Source organism: Ptiloglossa arizonensis, chromosome 6 (assembly GCF_051014685.1).
Source record: "Ptiloglossa arizonensis isolate GNS036 chromosome 6, iyPtiAriz1_principal, whole genome shotgun sequence".
Classification (NCBI taxonomy): domain Eukaryota; kingdom Metazoa; phylum Arthropoda; class Insecta; order Hymenoptera; family Colletidae; genus Ptiloglossa; species Ptiloglossa arizonensis.
The window spans coordinates 1,220,367-1,243,922 of NC_135053.1; the positions used below are offsets into that span (position 1 = coordinate 1,220,367).

The window sequence follows — 23,556 nt, forward strand, 5'->3', positions numbered from 1 at the left end:
TGTTTCTGAGTCAGTCCGCGTTACACGCTGGTTGCTAAATAGTAGCAGCTTGCCACTTCCTGTACCATGTGTTGGAACGCTACAGCGTGAAGAGGGGACTGTAGAATGGGACACATTATTAACAATCCATGAATATCCCTGAAAAAGTGAATAACCTGATTCGGCTTTCCTTACGAAATTTCTTTGGTAAGTCTTCGTTCCTCTAACGCAATACGATATATGTATTCTAATCCAGTGAAACCTGTTCTAAAGATTGAAATTTTGTTTTTAAAATTTGTAGAATTTTTTCTCTCGATTTAATAGAAAACTTGATTTACCAACTGTTCAACGTTGATACGTTTTAATACGCATTTAATGTTCGTTCGTATACATAATGGCGAATCACATATGTCACGTATGGATCAATCATTCAAATTCTGTTTGTTAGGATAAACACGATTATTACATGTGTGTTAACGATTTCAACATCATCACTGTGACGAAAGGTCGAAAACAAACATACGATAGGATCTATTCGAAAGATGTTTTTCGATCAGTGTACTGAAAATGTGATACTTGTATTTCTCAAACAGGAATCAAATTACTAAATAGATTGTGTCTGGAAGCACGCTCTTGAGTGTCATTAACGTGTAATGTAACTTTTTATGACCGTGCGTACGTAAATATGTCTATTGTAGATTTTATGTATTAACAAAGTGATTGGAAAAAAGTCAAGAAAGAGTGTTTATTAATTTTCAATTGAAGAGAGACACAAGACAAAGAAATATATCTATAATAGTATTAAAATAGAATTAGTATAATAATTTAATGATTTTTTACTCTGTTTTGGAATACATATTTCTGTTTCGAGGAAAACCGAATTTAAGGTAATATTAATGACTTAAAGCTTTGTAAAAAAGTGCATTAAAATTTCTAATCGGTATAGCAAATGAAACAGTTCGATCTTTATACCTGCAGGATATGTTTTATTAAAATTAAAAAATACACTACATCATTTTGATAGTGGTGCCTTTTTTTTATTTACTTGGATAAAACTACTTTTTTTTCGAAGAAAACAATAATTTAGGAAATGTCTATGTATCTGAAGCCTAATTAATACTGTTTATAATTTTGGCATATACAACAGAGTTTGTGTCATTTCATTTTTTTGCATTATGTAGTAAGCTGCTTAAATTAATCAATTATTTTTACAAGTCTTTTCAATTTTCGAATAATAAATTACTTTTCATATTACTCATTAAAATATGCTTTGTACAATACTTATTCTACTTACATTATACAAACTAAATATAAAGTAAATATTCTACCGTATTAAATATATATTATCTTTTTCAGTTCTGATGTCAGATAAATTCTGCAGATACAGAACCTAAATATTTTTATCAGTATGTACGTAAAATATTCTAAAACAATTCGTATAGGAAGAATGTAATCTGCCAATATTGTATTTCTAACGTGGAAAGAATTTTTCTTCAGAAAGAAATGAATCAAATGTTATTTATATTTTCCACAAAGATGTGTCATGCAAGATAGTAATAATTAAAAGTGATTTCGAAGAATTTAATTGTTGATGTATGCGAACATTCGGAACATTAGGTAGCGTTAAATATTGCTGTTAAACAAGATATAACGTACAGACGTATAGAAAAACAATCACATTTATATCTCAAGCGTATCTTAAAAATGTTGAAATTTTCTATCATCAAAAGTGAGACTTTTTGAGAATTCATTTACTGAAATAGAATTAATTACGATTTACAAGTTACAACGTTACATAATAAGGTCGGTAATCACATGGATCGTTAACGATAAGCTCAGTTGCCTCCTTTACTAGTCAAAGATCTTTCATACGTATCTGCGTGCTATCTTGCAGTTTGTTTCCGTTCTCTTACATCACAGCCAAGCGTACTGGCGCATATTTGCCACAAATGGAATTCATGTGAATTCACATCTATTGTTAGAGCAATCAAACCAGAAAATGGTATCGCCATTAAACCACGTCGTAAATCGAACGAACGAATAAAAAGTCATTTACGATTACCCACTCCCGCGGAGTGATTCGATTCTCTGGTAGTTAACATCCGGTTACATCGCACACGGAACATTTTTGTAGGAAAACTATTTTGTTGAAATGTTAGATGACTGGTATATTTCATAGTATGAAACAATTTTCGGTTGGTGACTAATCAAAAAAAGTACTAGGTTGTTCAATAAATTTTGTCGTTTTTTCCATTGTGAAGAAATACTATGACACTTCAACTATGAATAACTGTAAATATACAAATAAGTCGACAGATCTGCATGAAACTTCATACGTGTTTATAGAACAGTAGTATCATTTTTAGGAAAATAAAACGACGAATCTAATAGCTCCATTTCTTATCGAACGACAAAACTTATTTAGCAACCTATTAATAGAGGAAAATTAATGCAATAGAATAAAGTACTATAATACTGGTAAATTTCCTACAACGACGAGTAATGTCGTCAACAATGTGAAGTACGTTATGTGTCAATTGCAGTGGGATTATCCGAAAGTTATCGCAATCGGTGAATTGTATTACATTTTCAAATATTTCCCAGAAACAGTTCTTTCAATGAAATAATAGAAAACTTGCTAGAATGGTTTGTGCGCGTCTCATTTTTCTATTGTTACACCTTCAATTATTTATGTACAATTATTATCTTCAGCAATTGCAGTGGCTGAAATGTTAGTAAATTTTGAATTACATATGTAATTCTATTTTTATATTTACGTCTATAAGCTTATTGTATCACTGCCCGAAACTTTGTTTAAATATTCAGAGTAACATGCTTCTATATTTTTTCTCGATATTCGAAACTAATAATTCATTAGTGAATGAAATAAATAATTTATTTACTTGATTGAATAACTTCATCGAATATGTTTAAAGGAGTCTTTTTTGCTATTTATGGACACGTCTCTAGTAAATTATGTAATACAACATCCTTAACTTCATTTGGACGGCCAGAGTTCTGTTTATCTGACAGGTCAAATTAAGCTCGATTAAATATCACGAACATTTTCTATATATTGGGTTTCCAGGTTAGTTCTATTGCAATTCAAAAAAACATACAATGAATTTATAATATAATCTTATAATGTGCGAGGTTTTATGTGTTTTGTAATTCAAAATTTTTGGGAGCCTATATTCGCGACTTACTTACAACTATCGAATTTGTATTGTTTTAATAATTTTATAATTGATCGAAAGAAATGCTAATTACACGGCAACAAGTGAAGAGACTATTATAAGGAACAACTACTTTTTAATTCAAGTTATAGCACTTTTTTTGACACATAATTGAATCTTTTGCTATCGAGAAGAAATCTTTTTCGCTGAAGATCAGTGCTTCATTTGTCATAATTGTTGATAGTATCTTGCAGAATTAATGACTTTGAAAGTTAATATTTAATCTGAACCTTTTCTGTCCCATCATACATCGAGCATACCTTTGTTCGTGTTTTGCTCCTACTGGCATCGATGTTTCTGATTTATAATACACATTCTTTACATATTATTACATATTTAACATATATTAGTTTTTATTCTTTCTGAAAATTTTAAATCAATTTTTGGCTACTGTTGTCGTTTTTTTACCATTTTTTTTCTTGTGCAGCGTGCATTTTGAGTGAATTTCATCACTCTATGATATTCCTAAGGAAATGTTTCAGTTTTCAAGAAATAATGTAATTACCTAACGTGACCTAAGATTGTTTTGTAATATACGCCACGTACAATAAAACAGGGGAAACCCCTTATTCGAGGTTTTCCCGTTTATTATGAACAGGTTAAAGATTTCATGTGTAAAAACGATAGAATTATCATATAGATCTAATAGGTATGTAAGTACTTTACGAACCTGTTTTACAAGAATCGATCTATTTGAACCGTTTCGAGACTTGTATAGTATAACGTGTTAATCATGTAAGCTCTTTTCTTTCATTTACAATAATTCATTTTACAATTGAAACAGAGTGTTATTTTCTTTCAAAATGAAAATGTCACGTTTCTAATAGTGTACATGTTAAGTTTTAAGTGCGTACTATATTCGCTTTGTGAATAAACATTCTTTCCTAAATTATAAATATGTTTCATTTGCGCCAGAGTCTAAGAAAAGTTTAAACAAATCAATATTCCTTGATCTTCAGGACAATACTGAATGCGATATGAAAAAAAAAACCCTACTTTCAAATGACAGTATGTCATCGACATTTTGACTTTGTTTCTAGGCTCTTTTTAGAAAAGTGTACATAACTTTATTAAAATAAATAATAGAAATATAACATATAAGAAGTATAATAGGGTAGTAATATCGTAAAAAAGAAACAGGGGATTATGAAAAAATAATTATGAAGTCACTAGTAGAAAAGAAGTAAATGAGATAAGGTAGCGAAAAGAAAGAAAATAATATATAAAAAAGAAGGTTTTTACATTGTGAATGTTGCGTGTTGATTTTTAAGAAACACGACTATATGAAGTAATCACAGGCCAAAAGTATAAAGAAGTACAATTACATTAATTCTAATTTTATAATGATATTACATATTGTTTTCAATTGTATATTTCTAGTAGAAGCAAGAAGAATATCTCTCATAATGTTAAATTTTTCAGAAGTTTATCAAGAATTTTTGCAAAATTCTATCTTAAACAAAAAGTGTTTACAATTTTAAAGAAAAACGTTTCTCTACCTACAATTATTTTTACGTGTATAATCTTTTGTAAAAACGTGTATGATGTATTTTTAGCCTCAAGGTGAGTAGAGTACGCTTCCAAAGTTTAAGTTTCCAAGATTTTAAATAATAGAGATGTGGTGTAGCGGAATCAATGTTATTTGATTAAGATTTTTCCATTTTTTAATGTTAAGAAACAAAGAAATAAATTATGAATCTACCGTTAAATGAATTCGGTACAAAAATGAAACTTGAACACCAGCATTTGTGACAAATTTTATGAATACAGTGCTAATAAAGAAGTCAAAATGTATATAATATTGTTAATAGAAACTTTCTAAAACGGTCATGAAGTAACGAGTAAAACAATTTTTCTATTCCATTTCGTTGAATATAGTAATTTTTTAAATACATGCAAGTCAACAATAAAACAATATTCTTCCAATAATTTTAAGTTGTACATATTACCTGAACAAAGAATTTTAACTAACTTGACGTTGAATTTTATATATTTTAAATGAAATTAGACGTTTTTATAAAAGATAATCGGTCCTATATCATTTTTGCCGTTAAATTTATAATATGCTTAACTATATGAAATTGTATTTCTTATGTATGTACCTAAGTTTTTCTTCTAGAGTCTCGAATAATTTAAAATGAGGTGTTATGTATTCGTCGCTGTCGTAATTTTCATTCGGGTCTTGGAATTGTGAATAATTATTTTAAACATAAAATGGTTTGTAGAATGTCTCATCGAATAGTCTAACTGTGCATCTTTTTTATTGGAAAAGGGAATCCAATGATGCGGAAGAAACTATGCTATATAGATAGTAGAACGCTCTGATAATGGACATTCTACTGTAATGTATCCTATTCGTGAAGGTAAGTACAGTATTAAATTTAGACCTCAATGCGCGAAAAGATAAAATGACACAATTTGTATTCAATTCTCAACTATGCGAATGAAACTAAATATCAAATTGACTCATCGATGAATTTAAGTACACAGTTTCGGTTTCCACAAGGCATTGCAGCTAGCATTCCGAAATATAATATCTTCCATTCATTAACACTCTGGATAGAAAGACAAGAATTCTCAACCATGGAAAAGAGTAATTCTAAACACGTGTACGAGTACGCTGAACAATTTACTCAGTCACGAGTGCTCGTAACAAATGTGCAACGGAACTTGCTCACGTTACATGAATTTCATTCCAAGTTCTTGCGATTGTAATTTACCATCACGGTGAATTTCAGAATTAGAGAGCACAACGTGCATTTCTTTACGATTGCGGTAATTTTTGTTTATCATCTTCCGTTTACTTAATTAATTGTCGTTGTAAATGTGTCGATGTACTCTACGTATAATAACCTTTTTATTCGTTAGTTTTTTTTCAATAAGATTACATAAAGTGCTATTGTTATGCACGATTAGTAACGTTAAATGAAATATGAAAGAAAATTGTAAAATCGTTCATAGAATGTAGAAAATACGATTATAAATATGAGAGACGTTCGATTTTAAAATATTAAAAATAACGATATTCTAGGACAAAATTATGAATAATATTGATTTAAGGCTGATTAGAAAGCTCTCTGTTATTTACGCGAAGTTCATGGAAATAAAGTGCGTTGGCTCGAGAGGTAACCACGTAATACAGGGAATGCTAAATTTCTCAGTCAATATGTACGTAAACGCGAAGCACGTGACTTTCCGTTATCTATGATCGAATCTACATTGTCTCCAGGTGGCAGTCATCATTTGCATTCTTTCTAAATTCTTGTAAAACACGTCGGTATCTAAATCCGTTATTCCACAATTCTTCTTCCATGCGTTCGCATAGTTACTTCTTTTTCTTTCTATCTTTTCTGAATTGCTCATTAAATTATGTAACTCGCTTTTCCTACTGCATCTTTATTTTTTGTTCTGTGCCGATACTGCAAAATGGATGTCGTTGTCATTATGTATCGAGGACCATGATAATTTATTTGTTACTTTGTACGCGAACGAACACTTTTCCATAATCGCACGAGGGAAATTACCTGATATGGAAGCAATTATTCTGTTATCGCTATTATTTGCAGTGTTATTACATCGGATAATTTATCGTATTATTAATAGAATATTTAAATTTATATAATGTATCAATTTCAGTAAAATATTGAAGATATATTGAAATTTTATGTTCTGTTGAACGAAAGGTGTTTATTATGTAATCAGTGGACTAACCGTCAGATTCATGGCTGTAGCTAATTCTGACTAAAGCATTTGCTTGATAGCTTCGATTATTCCTGTTCACTGAATCGAAACGATCGAATCATTCAAATACTGCGAACAAGTATTAGTGATTACATTGCCTAAGTTCGGGGATATTTGGATAATGTCAAGGTCAAGGTTAACGGGTCAATGTGTAATTTTATACAAAACATATATTTTAGTTTCTAAGATCAGCTACGCAAAAATAAATTCAATAGAGCAGTGGTTGCCATCGGACGAGGTGGCCGAGTGGTTAAGGCGTTGGACTGCTAATCCAATGTGCTCTGCACGCGTGGGTTCGAATCCCATCCTCGTCGACTCGATTTTTGTTTCCATGTAAAAATACTCACACTTACGTAGTTAAGTGTATACGTATTATTTACAAAGTTAAATAATGAGAAGGATTATTGATGCATGTAAATGAAAGCAGAAAAATAATCATCAAATTCCAAAAAAGGGTCTTCTAAATACGACCTACAGAAGGATGATGCGTCATAGAAGTTAATTTAATATTCGAAGGATAATATATATATGTGTATGTGTGTGTGTGTGTGTGTGTTGCTGTGTATATATGTTTGGCAAAGTAACGTCACAATTAGATTATTTGTAAAGATCTTAAAAAAAGTTGTAAATTTTTAATTATTACAAGATAAATTAATAACGGTTTAATTTGAATACTTTTGTTAATTTGCTTAATCTCTAAAAACAATTGGATAAATTTATTCATCAACATTTACAGAATTGTACGTTTTTCTTTTGTTTTGAAGAAAAATTTGAACAATTTTTGATAAATATGTTGACAAAGCATCATATAAATCATTCTAATACAAATAAGTAGTAGTAGTAAGTGAAATTGTGAAAATAAAAAGATCCTTTATAAGAATGTTATCATTTGGAAATATGATATAATGTTACGAATATAAATATGTATATGTAGTTCCAATAAGTTGGAATTTACGTTCCAAGAAAAACGTTGTTTTTCAGTGTTTCAAAGTAAAAGATAAGACGAATAAACATTTAAAGATGAAAAATTACACGAACGAAATTTGTATATATTGATAAATTTGTTTTTTTTACCATGGAGAAGAAGTACTTATTTAGAGTTTTTGAATATTTTCATGGAGAACACATAGGTATTGGTTGTACGTTGATCAGTTCTCATTGTCAGTGTTGCACAATCGATTACGTAAGCGCGGAATGTGCTTCGCGTTCGATTTTTTTGCGAAGTCGTTTGAGCTATAATCGTTGTTGGGATAAAGTAATTAGGACTTCTCGACATAAAAGAAATCGGGTCCAGAATCGTAAAATAAATGACAACACAATTGCTATTTACATACTACGTTCAGTAATTTATAATCCACAGGTGTTTTGCGAGTTTTGTAGATTCTCTGTTACGTTTCTAATCGCTTGGGAATATCGAAGGAAACAATTGAATGCACAAATATTAAAGTAAAACGGATTATTTAATTATTATATATCATGTGAGCAATGATCTACCTGTTTGATGATATTAAAAGTTCGTAGAAATACATTGCATATTATTATCTTCTACATAGCAATGCGAATAGTACAAATTTAATTTTAAATCTAATTGTATAAAATCCTCTTGTACCGAAATGTCATTGTTAATCATCGCCATTGTACGAGTCAGATATTTTATCGAGAGCATGTTACTCAGAATCAAATGTGTGTCGTAAGTCAAGATATGCTTTGAAAATATACCGAAAACAGTGATTTTCAAAACACGTGCACGTTGTCCCGGGTTTTAACGCAAGCGATGTCATAAACCGAATCAATATTATCGATACTAGTCCGTAAATTATAGTCCGGTTATCGAACAATCTCAAACACGTAGTTAGCAAACAAAATCAATATCTGTTTTATACTTCAACGATAGTATCAATTCGGTACTTTGCGAGAGTATTGATATTTCATGCTTTTTCGAAAGTTTATGTATTGTAGGGAAAAAGAAACAAACAATACCAATTGTAATTTGATATTTCTTTCTCCATACAATACATATCAAAGTGGTGGGTCTTCGGAGAATCTGTCATTGTGTTAAAATGTGTAGTTTGAGAACCACATTTAATAGGTATTGTTCAATACGTTTTTTCGTTCGATAAGAAATGGAGCTACTAGATTCGTCGTTTTATTTTTCTAAAGATGGTTCTACTGCTTAATAAACATGTGTGAAATTTCATGCGGATTTGTCGACTCGTTCGTATATTTACAGTTGTTCAAAGTTGAAGCGACGTAGTATTTTTTTTACAATGGAAAAAACGACAAAACTTATTGAACAATGTAGTATATTTTAATCGCAAAGGTTTCTCTCATCGGTGCAATTGTTTCGTACCGATTAGAATTTTATTTTTATTTTTGTTATATTTATAGTAGCATCGATTCCTACTCATTTCCAAAGTATTGGTACAGGAATTGACACCAAATACTTGAGATTTCGATACTTTGTAATACTTTGCTATGGATACTTTGCAAATACTTTGGTATGGAATCGCACGAGTATCATCGATATATCTAATCGCATTAGTCCCATCAATACAGTTAAGCGATACTCTTGTTGGGTTCAAATTGTTAAATACGTTTTTCCTTGCTCCCTACAGTTCTAGGGCGCTATTGTCTTAGTACTTTGCAATTTGTACGAGATCATTACATTTGTTCCACCTAGTATATTTACCGTAAGTATAAATCTCGAGTTTCGCAAATCGTTATCTCCCAAACATAAAACTGCGTTAACCAACCAGTGTACACGTTAAAAATTTGTCGATCAATTACAACTCGCTTGTGAAGAATCGATTTCGAACCGTCTGTTTTTGTTATTATATAATGGTGTCCGAAGGGGCGCACCCTACACAAATTAAATATGTTACGGTGCGTTGAAAGGGGCAAAGCCACGTAAGGGGTCTATTTGTTATCAGTACTGATTATATCTAATAGCGTGTTAAGTTTAATCGAGAATTTTTCCGAATTAAACGTGTTAGTGAAAAATACGAATATATTGTTAGTTGTGTCCCAATAAAACATTTAAATCATCTCACCGTAAACACCTCTTAAATAATATAATATAATACATGTATACATACTTCTATTCCAATTTCATCTTTCTTGTAACTTCGTATACTTTGCATTGACTTTTGTCTCGTTTCCACTCCAAAAAACCCAATTAACTCTTACAGAAGGAACATTCGAACTCTAACTCGTTACCTAGTTTGTTTCTATATAGTGATTCTGTTAGATACCCCATCTACCTTTACCAGATTATTTTTATACTGATATTGAATCACTAAATATTTACTAGTTTGTTCTTGCATTGTCGTTTAAACTAGAGAATTTTTGCTACTCTGTTTCATACCAACATTGTATTTTATTATTCGGTCATCAAATCGTTGTCGATTTATTTTGATACAATCTCTGTATCAGGTACAATACGAGATAAAGTCCATCTTCTCAAATTCACTGCGTGTTAATTTCATAAGATATTTATTGGTTAGAAATAATTTAAAATAAATCAATACGCAAATCTCATTCAGTTCAAAAGTGTAACATATAGCTTGAGCCATATTAAGATCTAGTGAAGTAACGTATTTGTGTCACTTTTACGAACTGCCATAGTGTTAATGGAATGTACAATATATAATATTATCTAATAATTCACTACAATGGATCATAGTCTTTTTCAACTGATTACGAATACTAAGAATTGTTAATAGAAGTAATGTTAATAATAGTGGAATTTTAATAATAGAATCGATAAAATGTTATGAAATTAACGAAGAAAATTGATTGAAAGTATAATTATTTTAAATTAATGTTGCGTCACATTAGACTCTATTAAATACTCTAAACGCAGTTGTGGTTTTGCAAGGAATACTAAAACTACTGTTAGTATAAATGATTAGTTTTTCTTATTCTTTCTTATTTAATTTATTTTAATCGTTTCAGTTAGGTAATTAGTGACATTATTTGATTTGTGTTAAATGTTCATTTCAATTGAAGAATTTTAATCTATATACTTCTTTTTTATCATGTGACTGCTGAGTAGCCCGGTAGGATTTTTAGTAAATAGTTATAGCCCTAAATAGCAATAAACGTATTAATTGATACAACAAAGGCAACTATTGAGCGGCAATGTTGCTCGTATAAATGTGTTAACAAAATGTGTATTAGGACCAGATGTATTGTTTTCGTAAGAGTGTCACTCACCTTCGTATATTAACATATACCCGTAAGGTATATCTATATGAATGAGCAATTATGTATGAATGAATACAAGTAAGTTGTTCGACAGGAATACTGACGTTAGTACCACTCCTGTCACTTGTAACGATAACACTACATCTATAATGAAATCTCTATTTTGCATTATTTCAAGGACACAATGGCACACTTTTACTTCGGTTTAACCACATTTCTGCTAATGGGTTCATTAAAAAAATATTTCGTTGAATCACAATACCACTTATCTTGTATGTACAAAAAGTAATGTTGTATGTCATAAGTTAAACTTCGAATCGGAAAAAGTACTTTTCTGACACGTTACAAATCTAATGATTTTTTCAATATTATTGAATGTAAGAAATCGAAGAAGGCATACTTTAATTTTTTCCTATTTGTGACAAAGTTCAGGGAATATTTTCTACCATATAGTAAATATTGTCGATACAATGATACACGATGCTTGTGTATTCCTCAACAACTTTGAAATGCAAGGTCGTTGTTTTTTCATGTCCATTGACTGAAAAATTTATGACACAATTATTTTACGGATTGCAACGAGTAAGGAGATATCGTATTGATCAAGGCTATCAATTTGATAACCAATAGGAAGTAAGATCATTTATAGTAGCCTCCTGTCAGTGTTAGATTTATTTAACTATTCATTAATTCACTATGCTTCGGAAACAGTTATCGATTACCGTTAAAAGAATATATTTATGTTCTTGTTTCATGCAGTAATGAGTAAACTTTTATTATCATTGGTTTTCTCACTTTTATTTCGTAACTCTAAGATAGCGAAGTGACGTATTGCGAAGTATACGGTGTGTATCATCTGTTTAATTATTAGAAATAATTTGTTATATAACTGATAATATTAGTTTAAGGTGATTAAGTATCTTTCATTCGATCGATAATACTTTTAAGCGAATAAAATTTGACAAATCAGCGCTACTAATGATTATTGTAATGTTCGAACGAGCATAATCATTTACTGCTCTACGTAACAACTATAATTTTTTATATTATCGTCATTATAGGATACGTCATCTCAGAATAGACGAAGCGATTTTATTACACATAATGTGTAATGATATCACCAACAGCTGTCCAAGTGATAAGTTTACATCAACAGTCATGCTTAATTATTATGCTCTACCTTATCGACATTGCCCAGCTCTGTAACGAGTCAGATCACTCTTTTCGTGTTAACTATACGAGGCTTTTGTCTGAAGCGTTCGTAATACGTAGATGCCTCGGTACAGTATTTCATTATGCTAAAATGTTTTATCGGCATCAATATATTGGAGAAACAACACCGTTATTGAGTAAGTTTTATTTTCGAACTATCAATTTGTCAACTTTCTTCAATATTATAACTCGATTCGCTCGCTATTTTTTTACAATTTGCGGTTCTCCTACGGTGATTATATCGCTTTGTTAGATCATACATGTCTTCAATCGTGTATAACTTACAAATCATTACTGTTATTACGTTTTAATTTAGTTTCGCGAAAAATCAGTGTTTCGGTAATTGGATTAAAGATTATAGTTAATCCTGAAATCAAGAAAAAATCATGACAGTTCATTTATAGTTTATATTTTTATAATTTTATAATTTTCCTCGGATTCGTTTGACTATTTTTACATTATAACCGAAACTTGGAAACACAGCAGTCGTGGCCGAGTGGTTAAGGCGTCTGACTAGAAATCAGATTCCCTCTGGGAGCGTAGGTTCGAGTCCTACCGACTGCGGCAATCCATCAGGGAATAATTTTTTTCATTTTAGTTTCTGTTTTTGAATATCTCCCAATATTCGATACATTATTTACGTGCAATTGTATAATTTCTAATTTTTTATAATTAATTGTACAAAAAAGAAATAGTTAATTTATATTCTAAGAATAGCATGTTTTGCTAATTTTAAAGAATAGCAACGAAGTAAACTTCGTACTAATGCAAAAAGATAAGAACGGAAAGGTTGATAGAGACTGAAACAATGTAATATTACTTTCTAGATTAATGTAATAACTTCCTATCGGTTTATTATTACTCGTTTGTTTTACTTCTGCATTTTATTATTATCATAAAATTCAAACAACCTACACACACACACACACACGAATAGACACAAATATACTGACATTTTTACTTTCATGAATAATTAAAAATATTAAAACAGCTTCTATTCATAAACTATTTGAAACAGAGAAGTCAGTATGTAAAATTATAATTTATATAAAAGTTTTTTGACTGTATATAATAATGGAACAAAGTGTAAAATAGAAAAAGAAAACGAATAGCAAAGTTATAATCAGATTAATTTCCGTAAAGCAATATCTTAAGTAGTATTTGAAAGAGGTTTGAGGCAAATCAGGAATTTCCTAAAAATATATGAAATTCATTATTATTAAGTACAACAATTTTATGAATAAGCAAAATTGATAAGTTAGCTGTGTTAATTTGTTGGCATTTCATAAGCATATTGAAAAAACTGTAACAACAAATTGTAAGTACCGTCATCGCGATAACGTCCGATACTTTTGTGCTAAACAAACAATGTAAAGATAACAATTCGTAAGCACGTTATGTTTTGTTATTTTTATCTACCAAATTGTCCTATCAGAAGCTATAAACGTCATGATGGTAATTTTTAAGGATCCTTTTGAGTAATTTTTTTTTATCTTTGTTAAGATGATATTTAATAGACAAGAATATACTCGATAAATCAGAAACAATATTATAGAAATTCTATGCTCGATATACAAGGTTTATTACAAAATTCAAACTTGCTGTTACCTTCCTCGATGTAACCAAATAGAAATATAATTTTATCAAGACATATAGTTTTATCTACCGACATATTTCGAATATCACGTACAAGATAATAAAAATTGTACGTGCTACTAGTCAAATAAAGATAACCGGAACATTCGAACCCTTCAAAATAAAGGATAAAGATAATACTAAAATGATGTTTTATTGCATTTTTTATCTAAGTATCACTTTTACTTACACAATACCCAATTCTGCTTAATTATATTTACTGTTACATCGATGTCGCATTTGTTGTCTTTATAATTTTAAAAATGTTTACCATTGTCTAAAATTTATTCACTCCAGAAATTTTCGAGATTTTATAATTTTTTATTTGATTGCTTAACCCAGATAAAAAAAGGTAAAACAGGAGATTTTAATAGCGGCCTAAAATGATTATTACACTTGAACAATCGAGGGGGTTTTTTATTTTGTAGGAAAAAATGTTGTCTTTTCATTTCTGTAGGCTTTGATCATTTCTGTTATGTCTATAAATGTTGACAAACATTTTTGTTTTATACCTACTCCCCCTCCCCTCTCGTTTATGCTACTGCATCTACGTCCATTAATTATTTCCGTATTAGAAGAAAGTCATCATTTTCGACATCAACCAAGAGCCCTTTTTTGCGGGCAGATGTTTTCATTGGTGTTGGAGCTAGTGATTTTCTTCTCATACGGTAAGCATAATAGACTCTGCTGTACATAATATTTGTTCCAAATTATTTGCTATATTTTAACATATAGTACAATAGCAGCGAAATATAATATTTTAAACTTACGACCGATATATGTATATATATATATATATATATATATATATATATATATATATATATATATATATATATAATATAATTATGTGTATATAAATAATCAGATACAAGTAGATATAGTATTTTCTCCGTTCCTTCAAGTCCTACATATTTATAATTACATACTTCCTCGATCCGGAATTGATTATATTAATAATTTATTTTGATCGATTTTGTTAGTATAAACTTATTGACCTTTTTAACTATACTTAAAACTCAATGAAACCTCTGCTTCATCGTATCGTATAATTATTTATGTAATTGGTTATTGATGTTACTGATTATACAGAAATCATTTTTATTTTAAAATTTTTCGATGTCGTTCTCTGCTTACGAATAGTTATATGTATTAAAAACATATAATTACTGTAAATGTGTCAGGTTATGTTTGCTCTGATAATACGGTTATACATTTCTATTCCTATTCACTTAATAGCATTTGTCAATAGTCTAATAATTGTTATGTGCATTCGATGATTATCTCTATGAATAAAATTTATCTCTTTATTTCCATTATTGGGTAGTTTTTCACACTTCAAGTGTCGAAATTCCGCAATTAGACTTTCTTTTCAATGTAAGAATGAGTGAGATTCGTATTTTGTTAATATATTTCTACTGACTGATCAGAGTTCTACTCTATGAGTGCGAGATATTACGTGATTGTGATCACTATCGCAAATAGTACTTAATATATCGATCAAGATTATTGAGTGACATACGTAGTTAAAGCAAATTTAATTATCATACATGGTTAACTCGTTAATAATTAATCACAAAATGATTCCGTTTTGTTTGCGATTGAATCAATAAGTTAGTAATTAGACATTAATAACTATACTCAACATTTTTTCAGAAACTATATATTCATTAACCATACGAACAGACGAATAAATTAATTATGAAACGAATAATTATGAAACGGATATAAAAGTATATTTTGTTTTCAGTACAAATTTCAATTTTAATAAATATATTGACACGTAAGAAAAAATATATATACATGTATATATTTATTATTTATGTGAAATTAAATATTTATGAAATAAGGTACAATATTATTGGAAGTAGTATTTCAAATAAGGTTATTTCAAAAGTCTTCAGTTCTGGATTACATTTCTGGTTCTATTACCAGCGTAAATAGCGTTTCATTGAACAATTATAAATTACTGATTAACGATTACAGTTTACAAGTGTACTTCATAATTATTTGCTAATATCGGTGATAATTATTTAATTACTGCTAATAATTATCATATTTACTTTTTGTAATTTAAACATTTATTTTTAAACTTCAATTTTGGTAAACAAAAAAAAGTAATCGTAAAATAATAAATTACTTCCCCACTGTGTTGTATATAACATACGTTTGCAGAACATATCTCGTAATATCTTTCAATTGTATAATATTATCGATCAAAACGACGTTGTACAAATTACGTTCATTATAATGTAAACTTCTGTATAGTCCATCACCGGATTGAAATATCTATCCTAACTCTGAGCAAACAATTTAACCATAAATGTAAACTCGTATGTGCCATGGCTTTTGGTTTTCGTTTCGCAAGGTACATAAATTATTGGGTAATTTTGCGCTTATATGCGATCGAAACACGTGTTGAGGATTTTACGAATTTAAACACGACACTATTGTGACGATTAGTGTCATGTGATCTTGTTATCTGATGGAATCAGCGGACTTGCACGATAAAATATTTCACGCAGATCAGAACGGCTCAGCGAATAAAGAAATTTTCTCTATGCAGTGTCAATACGTTGTGGGTTCAATCGCTGTTATCTACAGAGCCAGGTAATCGCAAGTCAAACGTGTTATCTGTATATGACTCTGCATTTGAAAAGTTATTCCTTAGTGTCTTGGTTACCGTGGTTTTAATTACATCTGTACTTCATTAAGCGTGCCAGTACGTTGAAAAAGCTCCGAACGAAAGGTGTATAATAATTCACTGGTAGAACGTTGTGATTCGTTTTTTGATGCATCTTGTACTTTACAACAATTCGTGACAGGAAGGCATCGGGATAGTAATACTGTTTTATCGAACAAAACGAGATTTAGTGTACATTAAAATTATGGTGTTGTGTAGGTCGATGCATGCAATCAATATGTGTGTATACATATATACATATATATGCATTTATGTATACACATAGAAACATATTAGAAATACATATAGATATACATTGGAGAAAATAATTAGAAAATTATATAACACAACTAGTATTTGAACGATCACTTGCTCGATTAATATTTTTAAAGGTACTCGTATTACATGTATTCAGAGTTAATATGAATCTGATATCTGCTTAGACATGACATCTTCTAATTATTTTGACCAACATATACAAGGTAAGTCATATAAAATGTTACGAATTGTTGGCACCAACGGTCTTCCGAATATTTATATGATACACGCGGTACTGTTATCGATTCATTCATAACAGGACAGTGGTATCGGTCATTTCTTTCAAATAGTATAGTACATAAATTTTAATGTTTGTTGGGTAATTCTAACGTAAACAAATAGTAATTGTTTGCTGCATTTTTTCGTTTCATTAATATTAATAATATTGGACACTTTTATCAATATTAATGGTGATCTTTTATCAACATTAATTAGAATATTCAATGCATTGTTACAGTAATAACAAAACAATGACACATTTTGTCGCTTTCTATTAGAGACATGATATTTTGTTGTATATATTTCATTGTCAATTTTGTTGGATTTAAACATCGTGTCTTATCTGTCGTTGGTCCAATTGATCAATCTTATTTAACAATGAAAAAACAATCCTTGACAAGAGGTTAAATATAAATATTAATTAGAAGTTTAAATTTGTATTACATCATTTTTTCTTTCTCTTATTTAATTTTTAACAGATCTTTACTTTCAGTCTATGTTGTAAATTGTAATTTCTGATTACAATTAAAAATGTAATCATAGCATTACATTATTAATCTGAAAAGTTTTTTCTTTCATTGTTATACAAATTCAAGTGTATATGTTCAAGCTTATACTTATTTATGTGGATTATGCGATGTGTATTTGCGTTATTTAACACGAAAAAATAAAATGTATTTTATAATACATAAATCAGGAAACAAACAAAGTATAGCGTGTCGTGTATTTATAAATATCCGAATTTTAATGCGCAAAAGATTTTTGATTTATGATATATGAAAACAAAAAGATATTTTCATAAATCATCATTAATTTAAAAGCACGATTAAAAAATTTATGAACAAATTATCAATAAATTTATGAACTCTTTCATGTAACGAAATGAGGAACGGTGCTCTCCTTGCGTAAATTTGAAACCAGCTAAAAACAATTTGTAACATTTTATATAGCCTACCTTGCAAATAAATATATTAGACTGTAACAGAAAATTCACTAAACACAGAAGTAAATAATTGTTTCTTTTCCGGGTAAAAATGCGACAAATATTCGAAGCAAAAGTTGAATAATTTTATGAAGTAAATAAAGTACGAAAATTGTAATTTCTAAAATTCATTTTTCTTTAGACAAATAATTAATACTAGATAGAAACAGATCATAAGTAATGATCATTGGGAAACTATTACTACAATATATAGTATAGTATAACCAATTAATTAAAATTATTTATTTACTAAAATTTTTTTATTTTTAGAGGAGCGCTTTTCAAAAGTTTAGAAATTACTGATATAGATCGATCAACAAAATTTGCAATGAATGTCGAAATATAAAGATAATCTTTAAATGTTTTTCAATAAAGTAATTATTGTGTACTTTCATGACTATTAAATGGTTATAATAATGCACGAGCAAGTGTTACAATTTTTAAAGCATTGGATAGCTCAGTTTCTGTCCAAATGAAATAAATGTTATTTAGGAAGTATATTAATAGTTAGACGTGGTTTCCAACATTTGAGAAAATCGATATAAATATAATATTTTGTCTGAAGAATTATACGAATTGCTCTCTGATAAGTTTTTAATGGTGATCCAATGATCTTGCAGATTCCATCACTTTGTGTTTCCACCCCATTATCTCTTGTCATTGTTTCAATATTTGTCGGGAGCAATAACATTTAAAATGAATCAATTTTTCAGAGTAATATAGTATCGTATTTCTATAACTAGATCACCCAATGTGATAAATGTAGATACACTTTATATCACAACGATATTCATACTATTTTGATGGATGTTTAATTATCCAAAGATACAGGAAAGTAGTAAAATTAATGTAATTACAGCACTTTTTATGCCCTCCATAAATTTTTTCGTTGATTTAGGTAGGTACGTGAGGATTTCATAAGGTATTAATATCTTGATAAGAGTTAATGCTTGTATTATTAAAATGAGTTGATACATCGTACGCCGATTCGTACAATTTATTCCAGCAAAACGTTTTTCGACTCTTTTTTTGAATTATTGTCAGTACAATAATCTTTATCAACAATTTAAAACAAAAATATGAACAACAACAGTTTGTAATTGCTTTACTAATTCCTTTTTATATACTATTCACCATTTTTATATTTAGTATTATTTTTGTTATGTTTTTGAAACCTTTGTACAATTAAAACTAGAATATCGCGTGTTCATATTGCAGAAAAACAGTACGAATCATAAGGTAAATTAACGTTTCCATGTTTTTCCTCTTTTGCAAATATTGGAGTTTCTCCTTTTTCTCTCTCATCGACTTCATTGATGTGTACTTTTATTTTTATCCCGGAACTTGTACCAATAATTTGCCCAAGGACGAATATTTATAATAATTGCAAGTTTCTTATTTGATTATTCGTAAAATTTCATTTAATACTTTCCTTTCTTTGATCACATTTTCTTTGTTTACTTTCGTTTAGATTTCTAATGAATAAAATTATATCGAAGGTGACTCAAAAAATAAAACCCACCATTTTACTAAAATGTATTGCTTGGATCGACTAACCATTTATCAATTTGTACTAATGTTTTGTTTCTTGCTTTATGGGAGGAGAGGATGTCTTTACTTGTGCAATGTTATATTATTAGGGTAATTTTAGAAAATGTGCAGACATCACAAGGACATTAAGGATTAAGAGGTTGCATCAATAGTGATCAACATGTTGTAGTATCTTTCATTTGAGATTTAATTTTAGTTCTCCTCGTTTTCCATCCGGTATTCATTGTTTAAGATTCAGAGTCTTGTTTCATTCGTCTCATAGGCAACACTGCCTAGAGAAAAGATTTCTTTCGCATATAAAGTATCGTGAAATGTTCATTCGATTTGGTGTAATCGTAACGAAAAACGTTTGTTGCTCAGAAAATTGTTATTTCTAAGGTGAACAAGTACACATTTTTATTGCGAAGCTAACAATCATGTCAGGAATTATATATTCCCCGGTGGTAACAAGTAAGAAAAATACAGCTTTGTAAAATGTTTTATCATATTCTATATTCAAAGTTTTCTACGATTTGTTGATTTTGTTGTATGCTATATTGCATTTTACGGTCACTATATTGAATAACGTATCAAATCGTTGTTCTGTAAGATGAATGTAACAGAACTTTGAGCAATTTAATTGCTATCACAGTATTTTGTTTATACATAGCAAGAGCTTCCATATTATATTGTGTTATTGCACATACTTTAATTAAGAAAAATAGTAGGATTTCTCTTATGAGTATATATTTACATATTTCACGCATTAAAACCTTCAGATTTAACTGTATTCTATAAAAAGAAATATTTTATCTAAATGGTAACTAAATTTTATCTTAAAGATAAAATAGTTTCTTACAGAATTTGTTTTTGTCTTTTGTATGCGTTCAAACGATGGTGACTCGAAGTATAATCCATCTTATTTACTGGATCACTCACCCATACATTATCATCTACTTAAAAGTTGGACGCCTTTCTCAAGGAAAAACGACTAATTAATCAAGAAATTCTAGAAAATACATTCGAAGAGTTTATTTAATACAAAAACAGACAGTTCTCTAAATTAGACGTTGAAAAGCTCATTAATCATTAGCACAAATACATAAAAGTTAATACGCCACACTTTATTTGATAAGAAATTGTCTAAGTATTGGTAAGCGTTTTTTAATTAACAAGAAAAGGTCTGTAAGAATTCTTGTAACAACCCGATAAAAATGAATGTTTTTTTTATCGGAAAGAAAACACGAATTCCATTTGTTATTCGGCGACCCTACCATTATGACATGCAGCTTTACCAACATAATTCTGCAGTCAATAATCAGTTCTTTGTATATTTTTGTATTATATTCTCTTTACTCAAAAAGTTACAAACGATCCGTAACAGGTTTATAAATCAGCTTTAATGATATTCCCGATGTATAATATGAAATGGTTCTTACTTTACGTAATTCATTTTGAACGCAGAACACGAGATGAGTTTACCTCTAATTAGTCACGAAGAAAATGTTTACGCAGGATCAGACTTGTGTACAAGCTCCACGCGAAAGAGCACGAAATTCAAAATAAAAGTTTTTTGTTGGAAATCGTTGATGCCGCTTTTTGACGAACCTTGTATATTTTTTTCGAATTACAATAAGGAAAACATTCTCTTTTGTAAGTATCTATCGCAGCAAATTTATATCCCGAGTGATACCATAATCGTGGCAAATTGTAAATGTTAGCAAACCATAATCTCCTATTCTGTACAAGAAGAAATTATGACAGCGGTGTGTAACAAAATTCGTTACGTCAAATTTAATTCAAATACATACACATGTGGACGAATGATATTTTACAAGTCATATTTTTTTTAGAACGAAGCTGCATACGAAAGAAATTTATCGAACCAGGTCGACTTATTTTGATCGTGAGATCTCAAATAGAAAGATAAAGTTGTAATTATTGTTTCTTTAGAGTTTGTATACGAGGTTCTCTACAGGTATAGGGGGAGGAGGAATTGTTAGTAACTTAATGATTATTATGCTCGATTGCTATTAATTCTAATATAATTCCAGTAAGTGTATGAAAAGCCTTGTACACAAGACTGACACATCGTAAAAAATTATTACACAAATTTGTGAAAAAAATTATCTTCCATGGTCAATTTCGACTCATTTTTTCATTAAACGTTTGGACAAAAAATTGAGGTCATGGATTTTCGATGAAGAAAATCCGAGTTCGATTACCATCTTACAACAAGCGAATACGATCCTACAAAGCGCAATATCATGATTACCATCGTATTTTCCGTTAATTAGCCGATTCGCCAGTTACCATTTATTTATAGCGCTGTGCATCCATTATGTTCATGGTCAAATTAACGTTTGCCTGCCGCGATGTCGATTTATCGAATAATGTACACATGTGTTCACCATTTCACGGAGTACAATGCTTAGCCAGCGTGTATACACCGAGAATGGTGGTACACCAAAAATGAGGAATTTTTGCAAACAGCTATATTATTGTTATGTAATCGTATAGAAGCGCAATCATCCGTTGATTAGAAGCCTTTAGCGAAATTTATAGAAACGATTCTCCATGATATAAGATAAAGTTTTCATCGATTCTAGCGTACGAAGTAAAATTTCAAAAGAAATAATAGAAACTTCGCTGTGATGGAGACGGCAGGATTGTTTGGTTAGATAGTTGATTACGACTTTGGAGAAAGAGCGTTTAACTTGAAAAGATTCACTTTATGGGCGGCCTGGCTCGTTGTATTGAAAATAATTGCTTCCGAGAACTACTAGATAAGTAGGTAATTAGTTGAGAACTAATTAATTCTCTGTAAATAATTTCTCCAACTTTACGAATTGCAGGGGGAAACGTGACTTTGAGACCCGATTTGAAGCAACTCCTACTACGAAGAATACCGATCTTGGCATGGCTGCCCTTGTACAGTTGGAGCAAACTTTTGCAAGATATTTTGGCAGGATTGACAGTCGGTTTGACTGCTATACCACAGGGTATAGCTTATGCAATTGTGGCTGGACTTCCAGCTCAGGTGTGTATACTTATTCGATGGTGTTGAAGATTTTTGCTCAAGAGGGCAGTCTAGTATTATGGATCGTAAATTGAGGGTTCTTCATTATTTCTTTTTTTTTTATGATGAAATAATTGAACAAGAATGGAAATTAGTAGATGTGTACGTTGTGTAAATTTAAGAAATAGTCTTGGTTAATGTTTTTCTTAATCTAAAAAATGGCAAGAAACAAAAATCTACCTCAATGGAGTGCACGAGGCATTTGGGCAAATTGTTCATTTGACAGGAAAAAATCAAAAATCTTATTTTAATCTATATTAGTTTCTCTATCGAATAAACCTTTGAAAAATTACAATTTGGAGAATTATGAAAACAGCATCACTTTGATCAGAAGTGTGCACTCAGTTTTTCGCTCTTTTTACTATTTCTTAAGTCAGTTAAAAATGGAAATTTTCCCACATTCTGTTATAAATGTTTCTTTATAACGTGCTAAAGTGGCTTTTGAGATATCATGTACGTCAGCTTGAAAAATAGCTTTTCGAGAGAAATGGCTTTACATTTCGACGTACAGTGTTGGAGTACACATACTATGTAGTGAGTTCAGTCCAAAGTCTTATAAAATTGCCAATTTTTCGAATTTAGCTACAATCTTTTCAAGATAATGTTTTCAAGTCTTGAATCGATGAGGAAGTGCAAGTAAATTACTAGACTGCTCTAAAATTCATAAAGAAGGGTACTAAAAATGAAACAAGTTTTGTTCATTGAATGGTAGCTATAGATTTTTTAAAAATATGCA

At 29.8% G+C, this 23,556-nt stretch overlaps 1 protein-coding gene and 2 non-coding genes across 6 annotated transcripts in view; all 3 read left to right on the forward strand.

Moving 5' to 3' along the window:
- Positions 1-26: 26 nt before the first annotated feature.
- LOC143147900 (sodium-independent sulfate anion transporter) overlaps positions 27-23,556 on the forward strand; it is a 35,676-nt gene continuing 12,146 nt past the window's right edge. For 2 of the 4 annotated variants that reach the window (XM_076313614.1, XM_076313616.1), the window contains exons 1-2: positions 27-186; positions 22,597-22,781. In XM_076313614.1, the coding sequence (XP_076169729.1) occupies positions 129-186; positions 22,597-22,781 (243 nt within the window). In that variant the 5' untranslated portion in view covers positions 27-128. Of the gene's footprint in view, positions 187-12,386; positions 12,512-22,596; positions 22,782-23,556 lie in introns of those variants that run through there. The other 2 variants (XM_076313615.1, XM_076313617.1) reach the window with 2 other exon arrangements.
- Trnas-gcu (transfer RNA serine (anticodon GCU)) lies at positions 7,189-7,270 on the forward strand. Its single transcript has one exon. It is a non-coding gene; the product is annotated as a tRNA-Ser (tRNA).
- On the forward strand, positions 12,857-12,938 carry Trnas-aga (transfer RNA serine (anticodon AGA)). Its single transcript has one exon. It is a non-coding gene; the product is annotated as a tRNA-Ser (tRNA).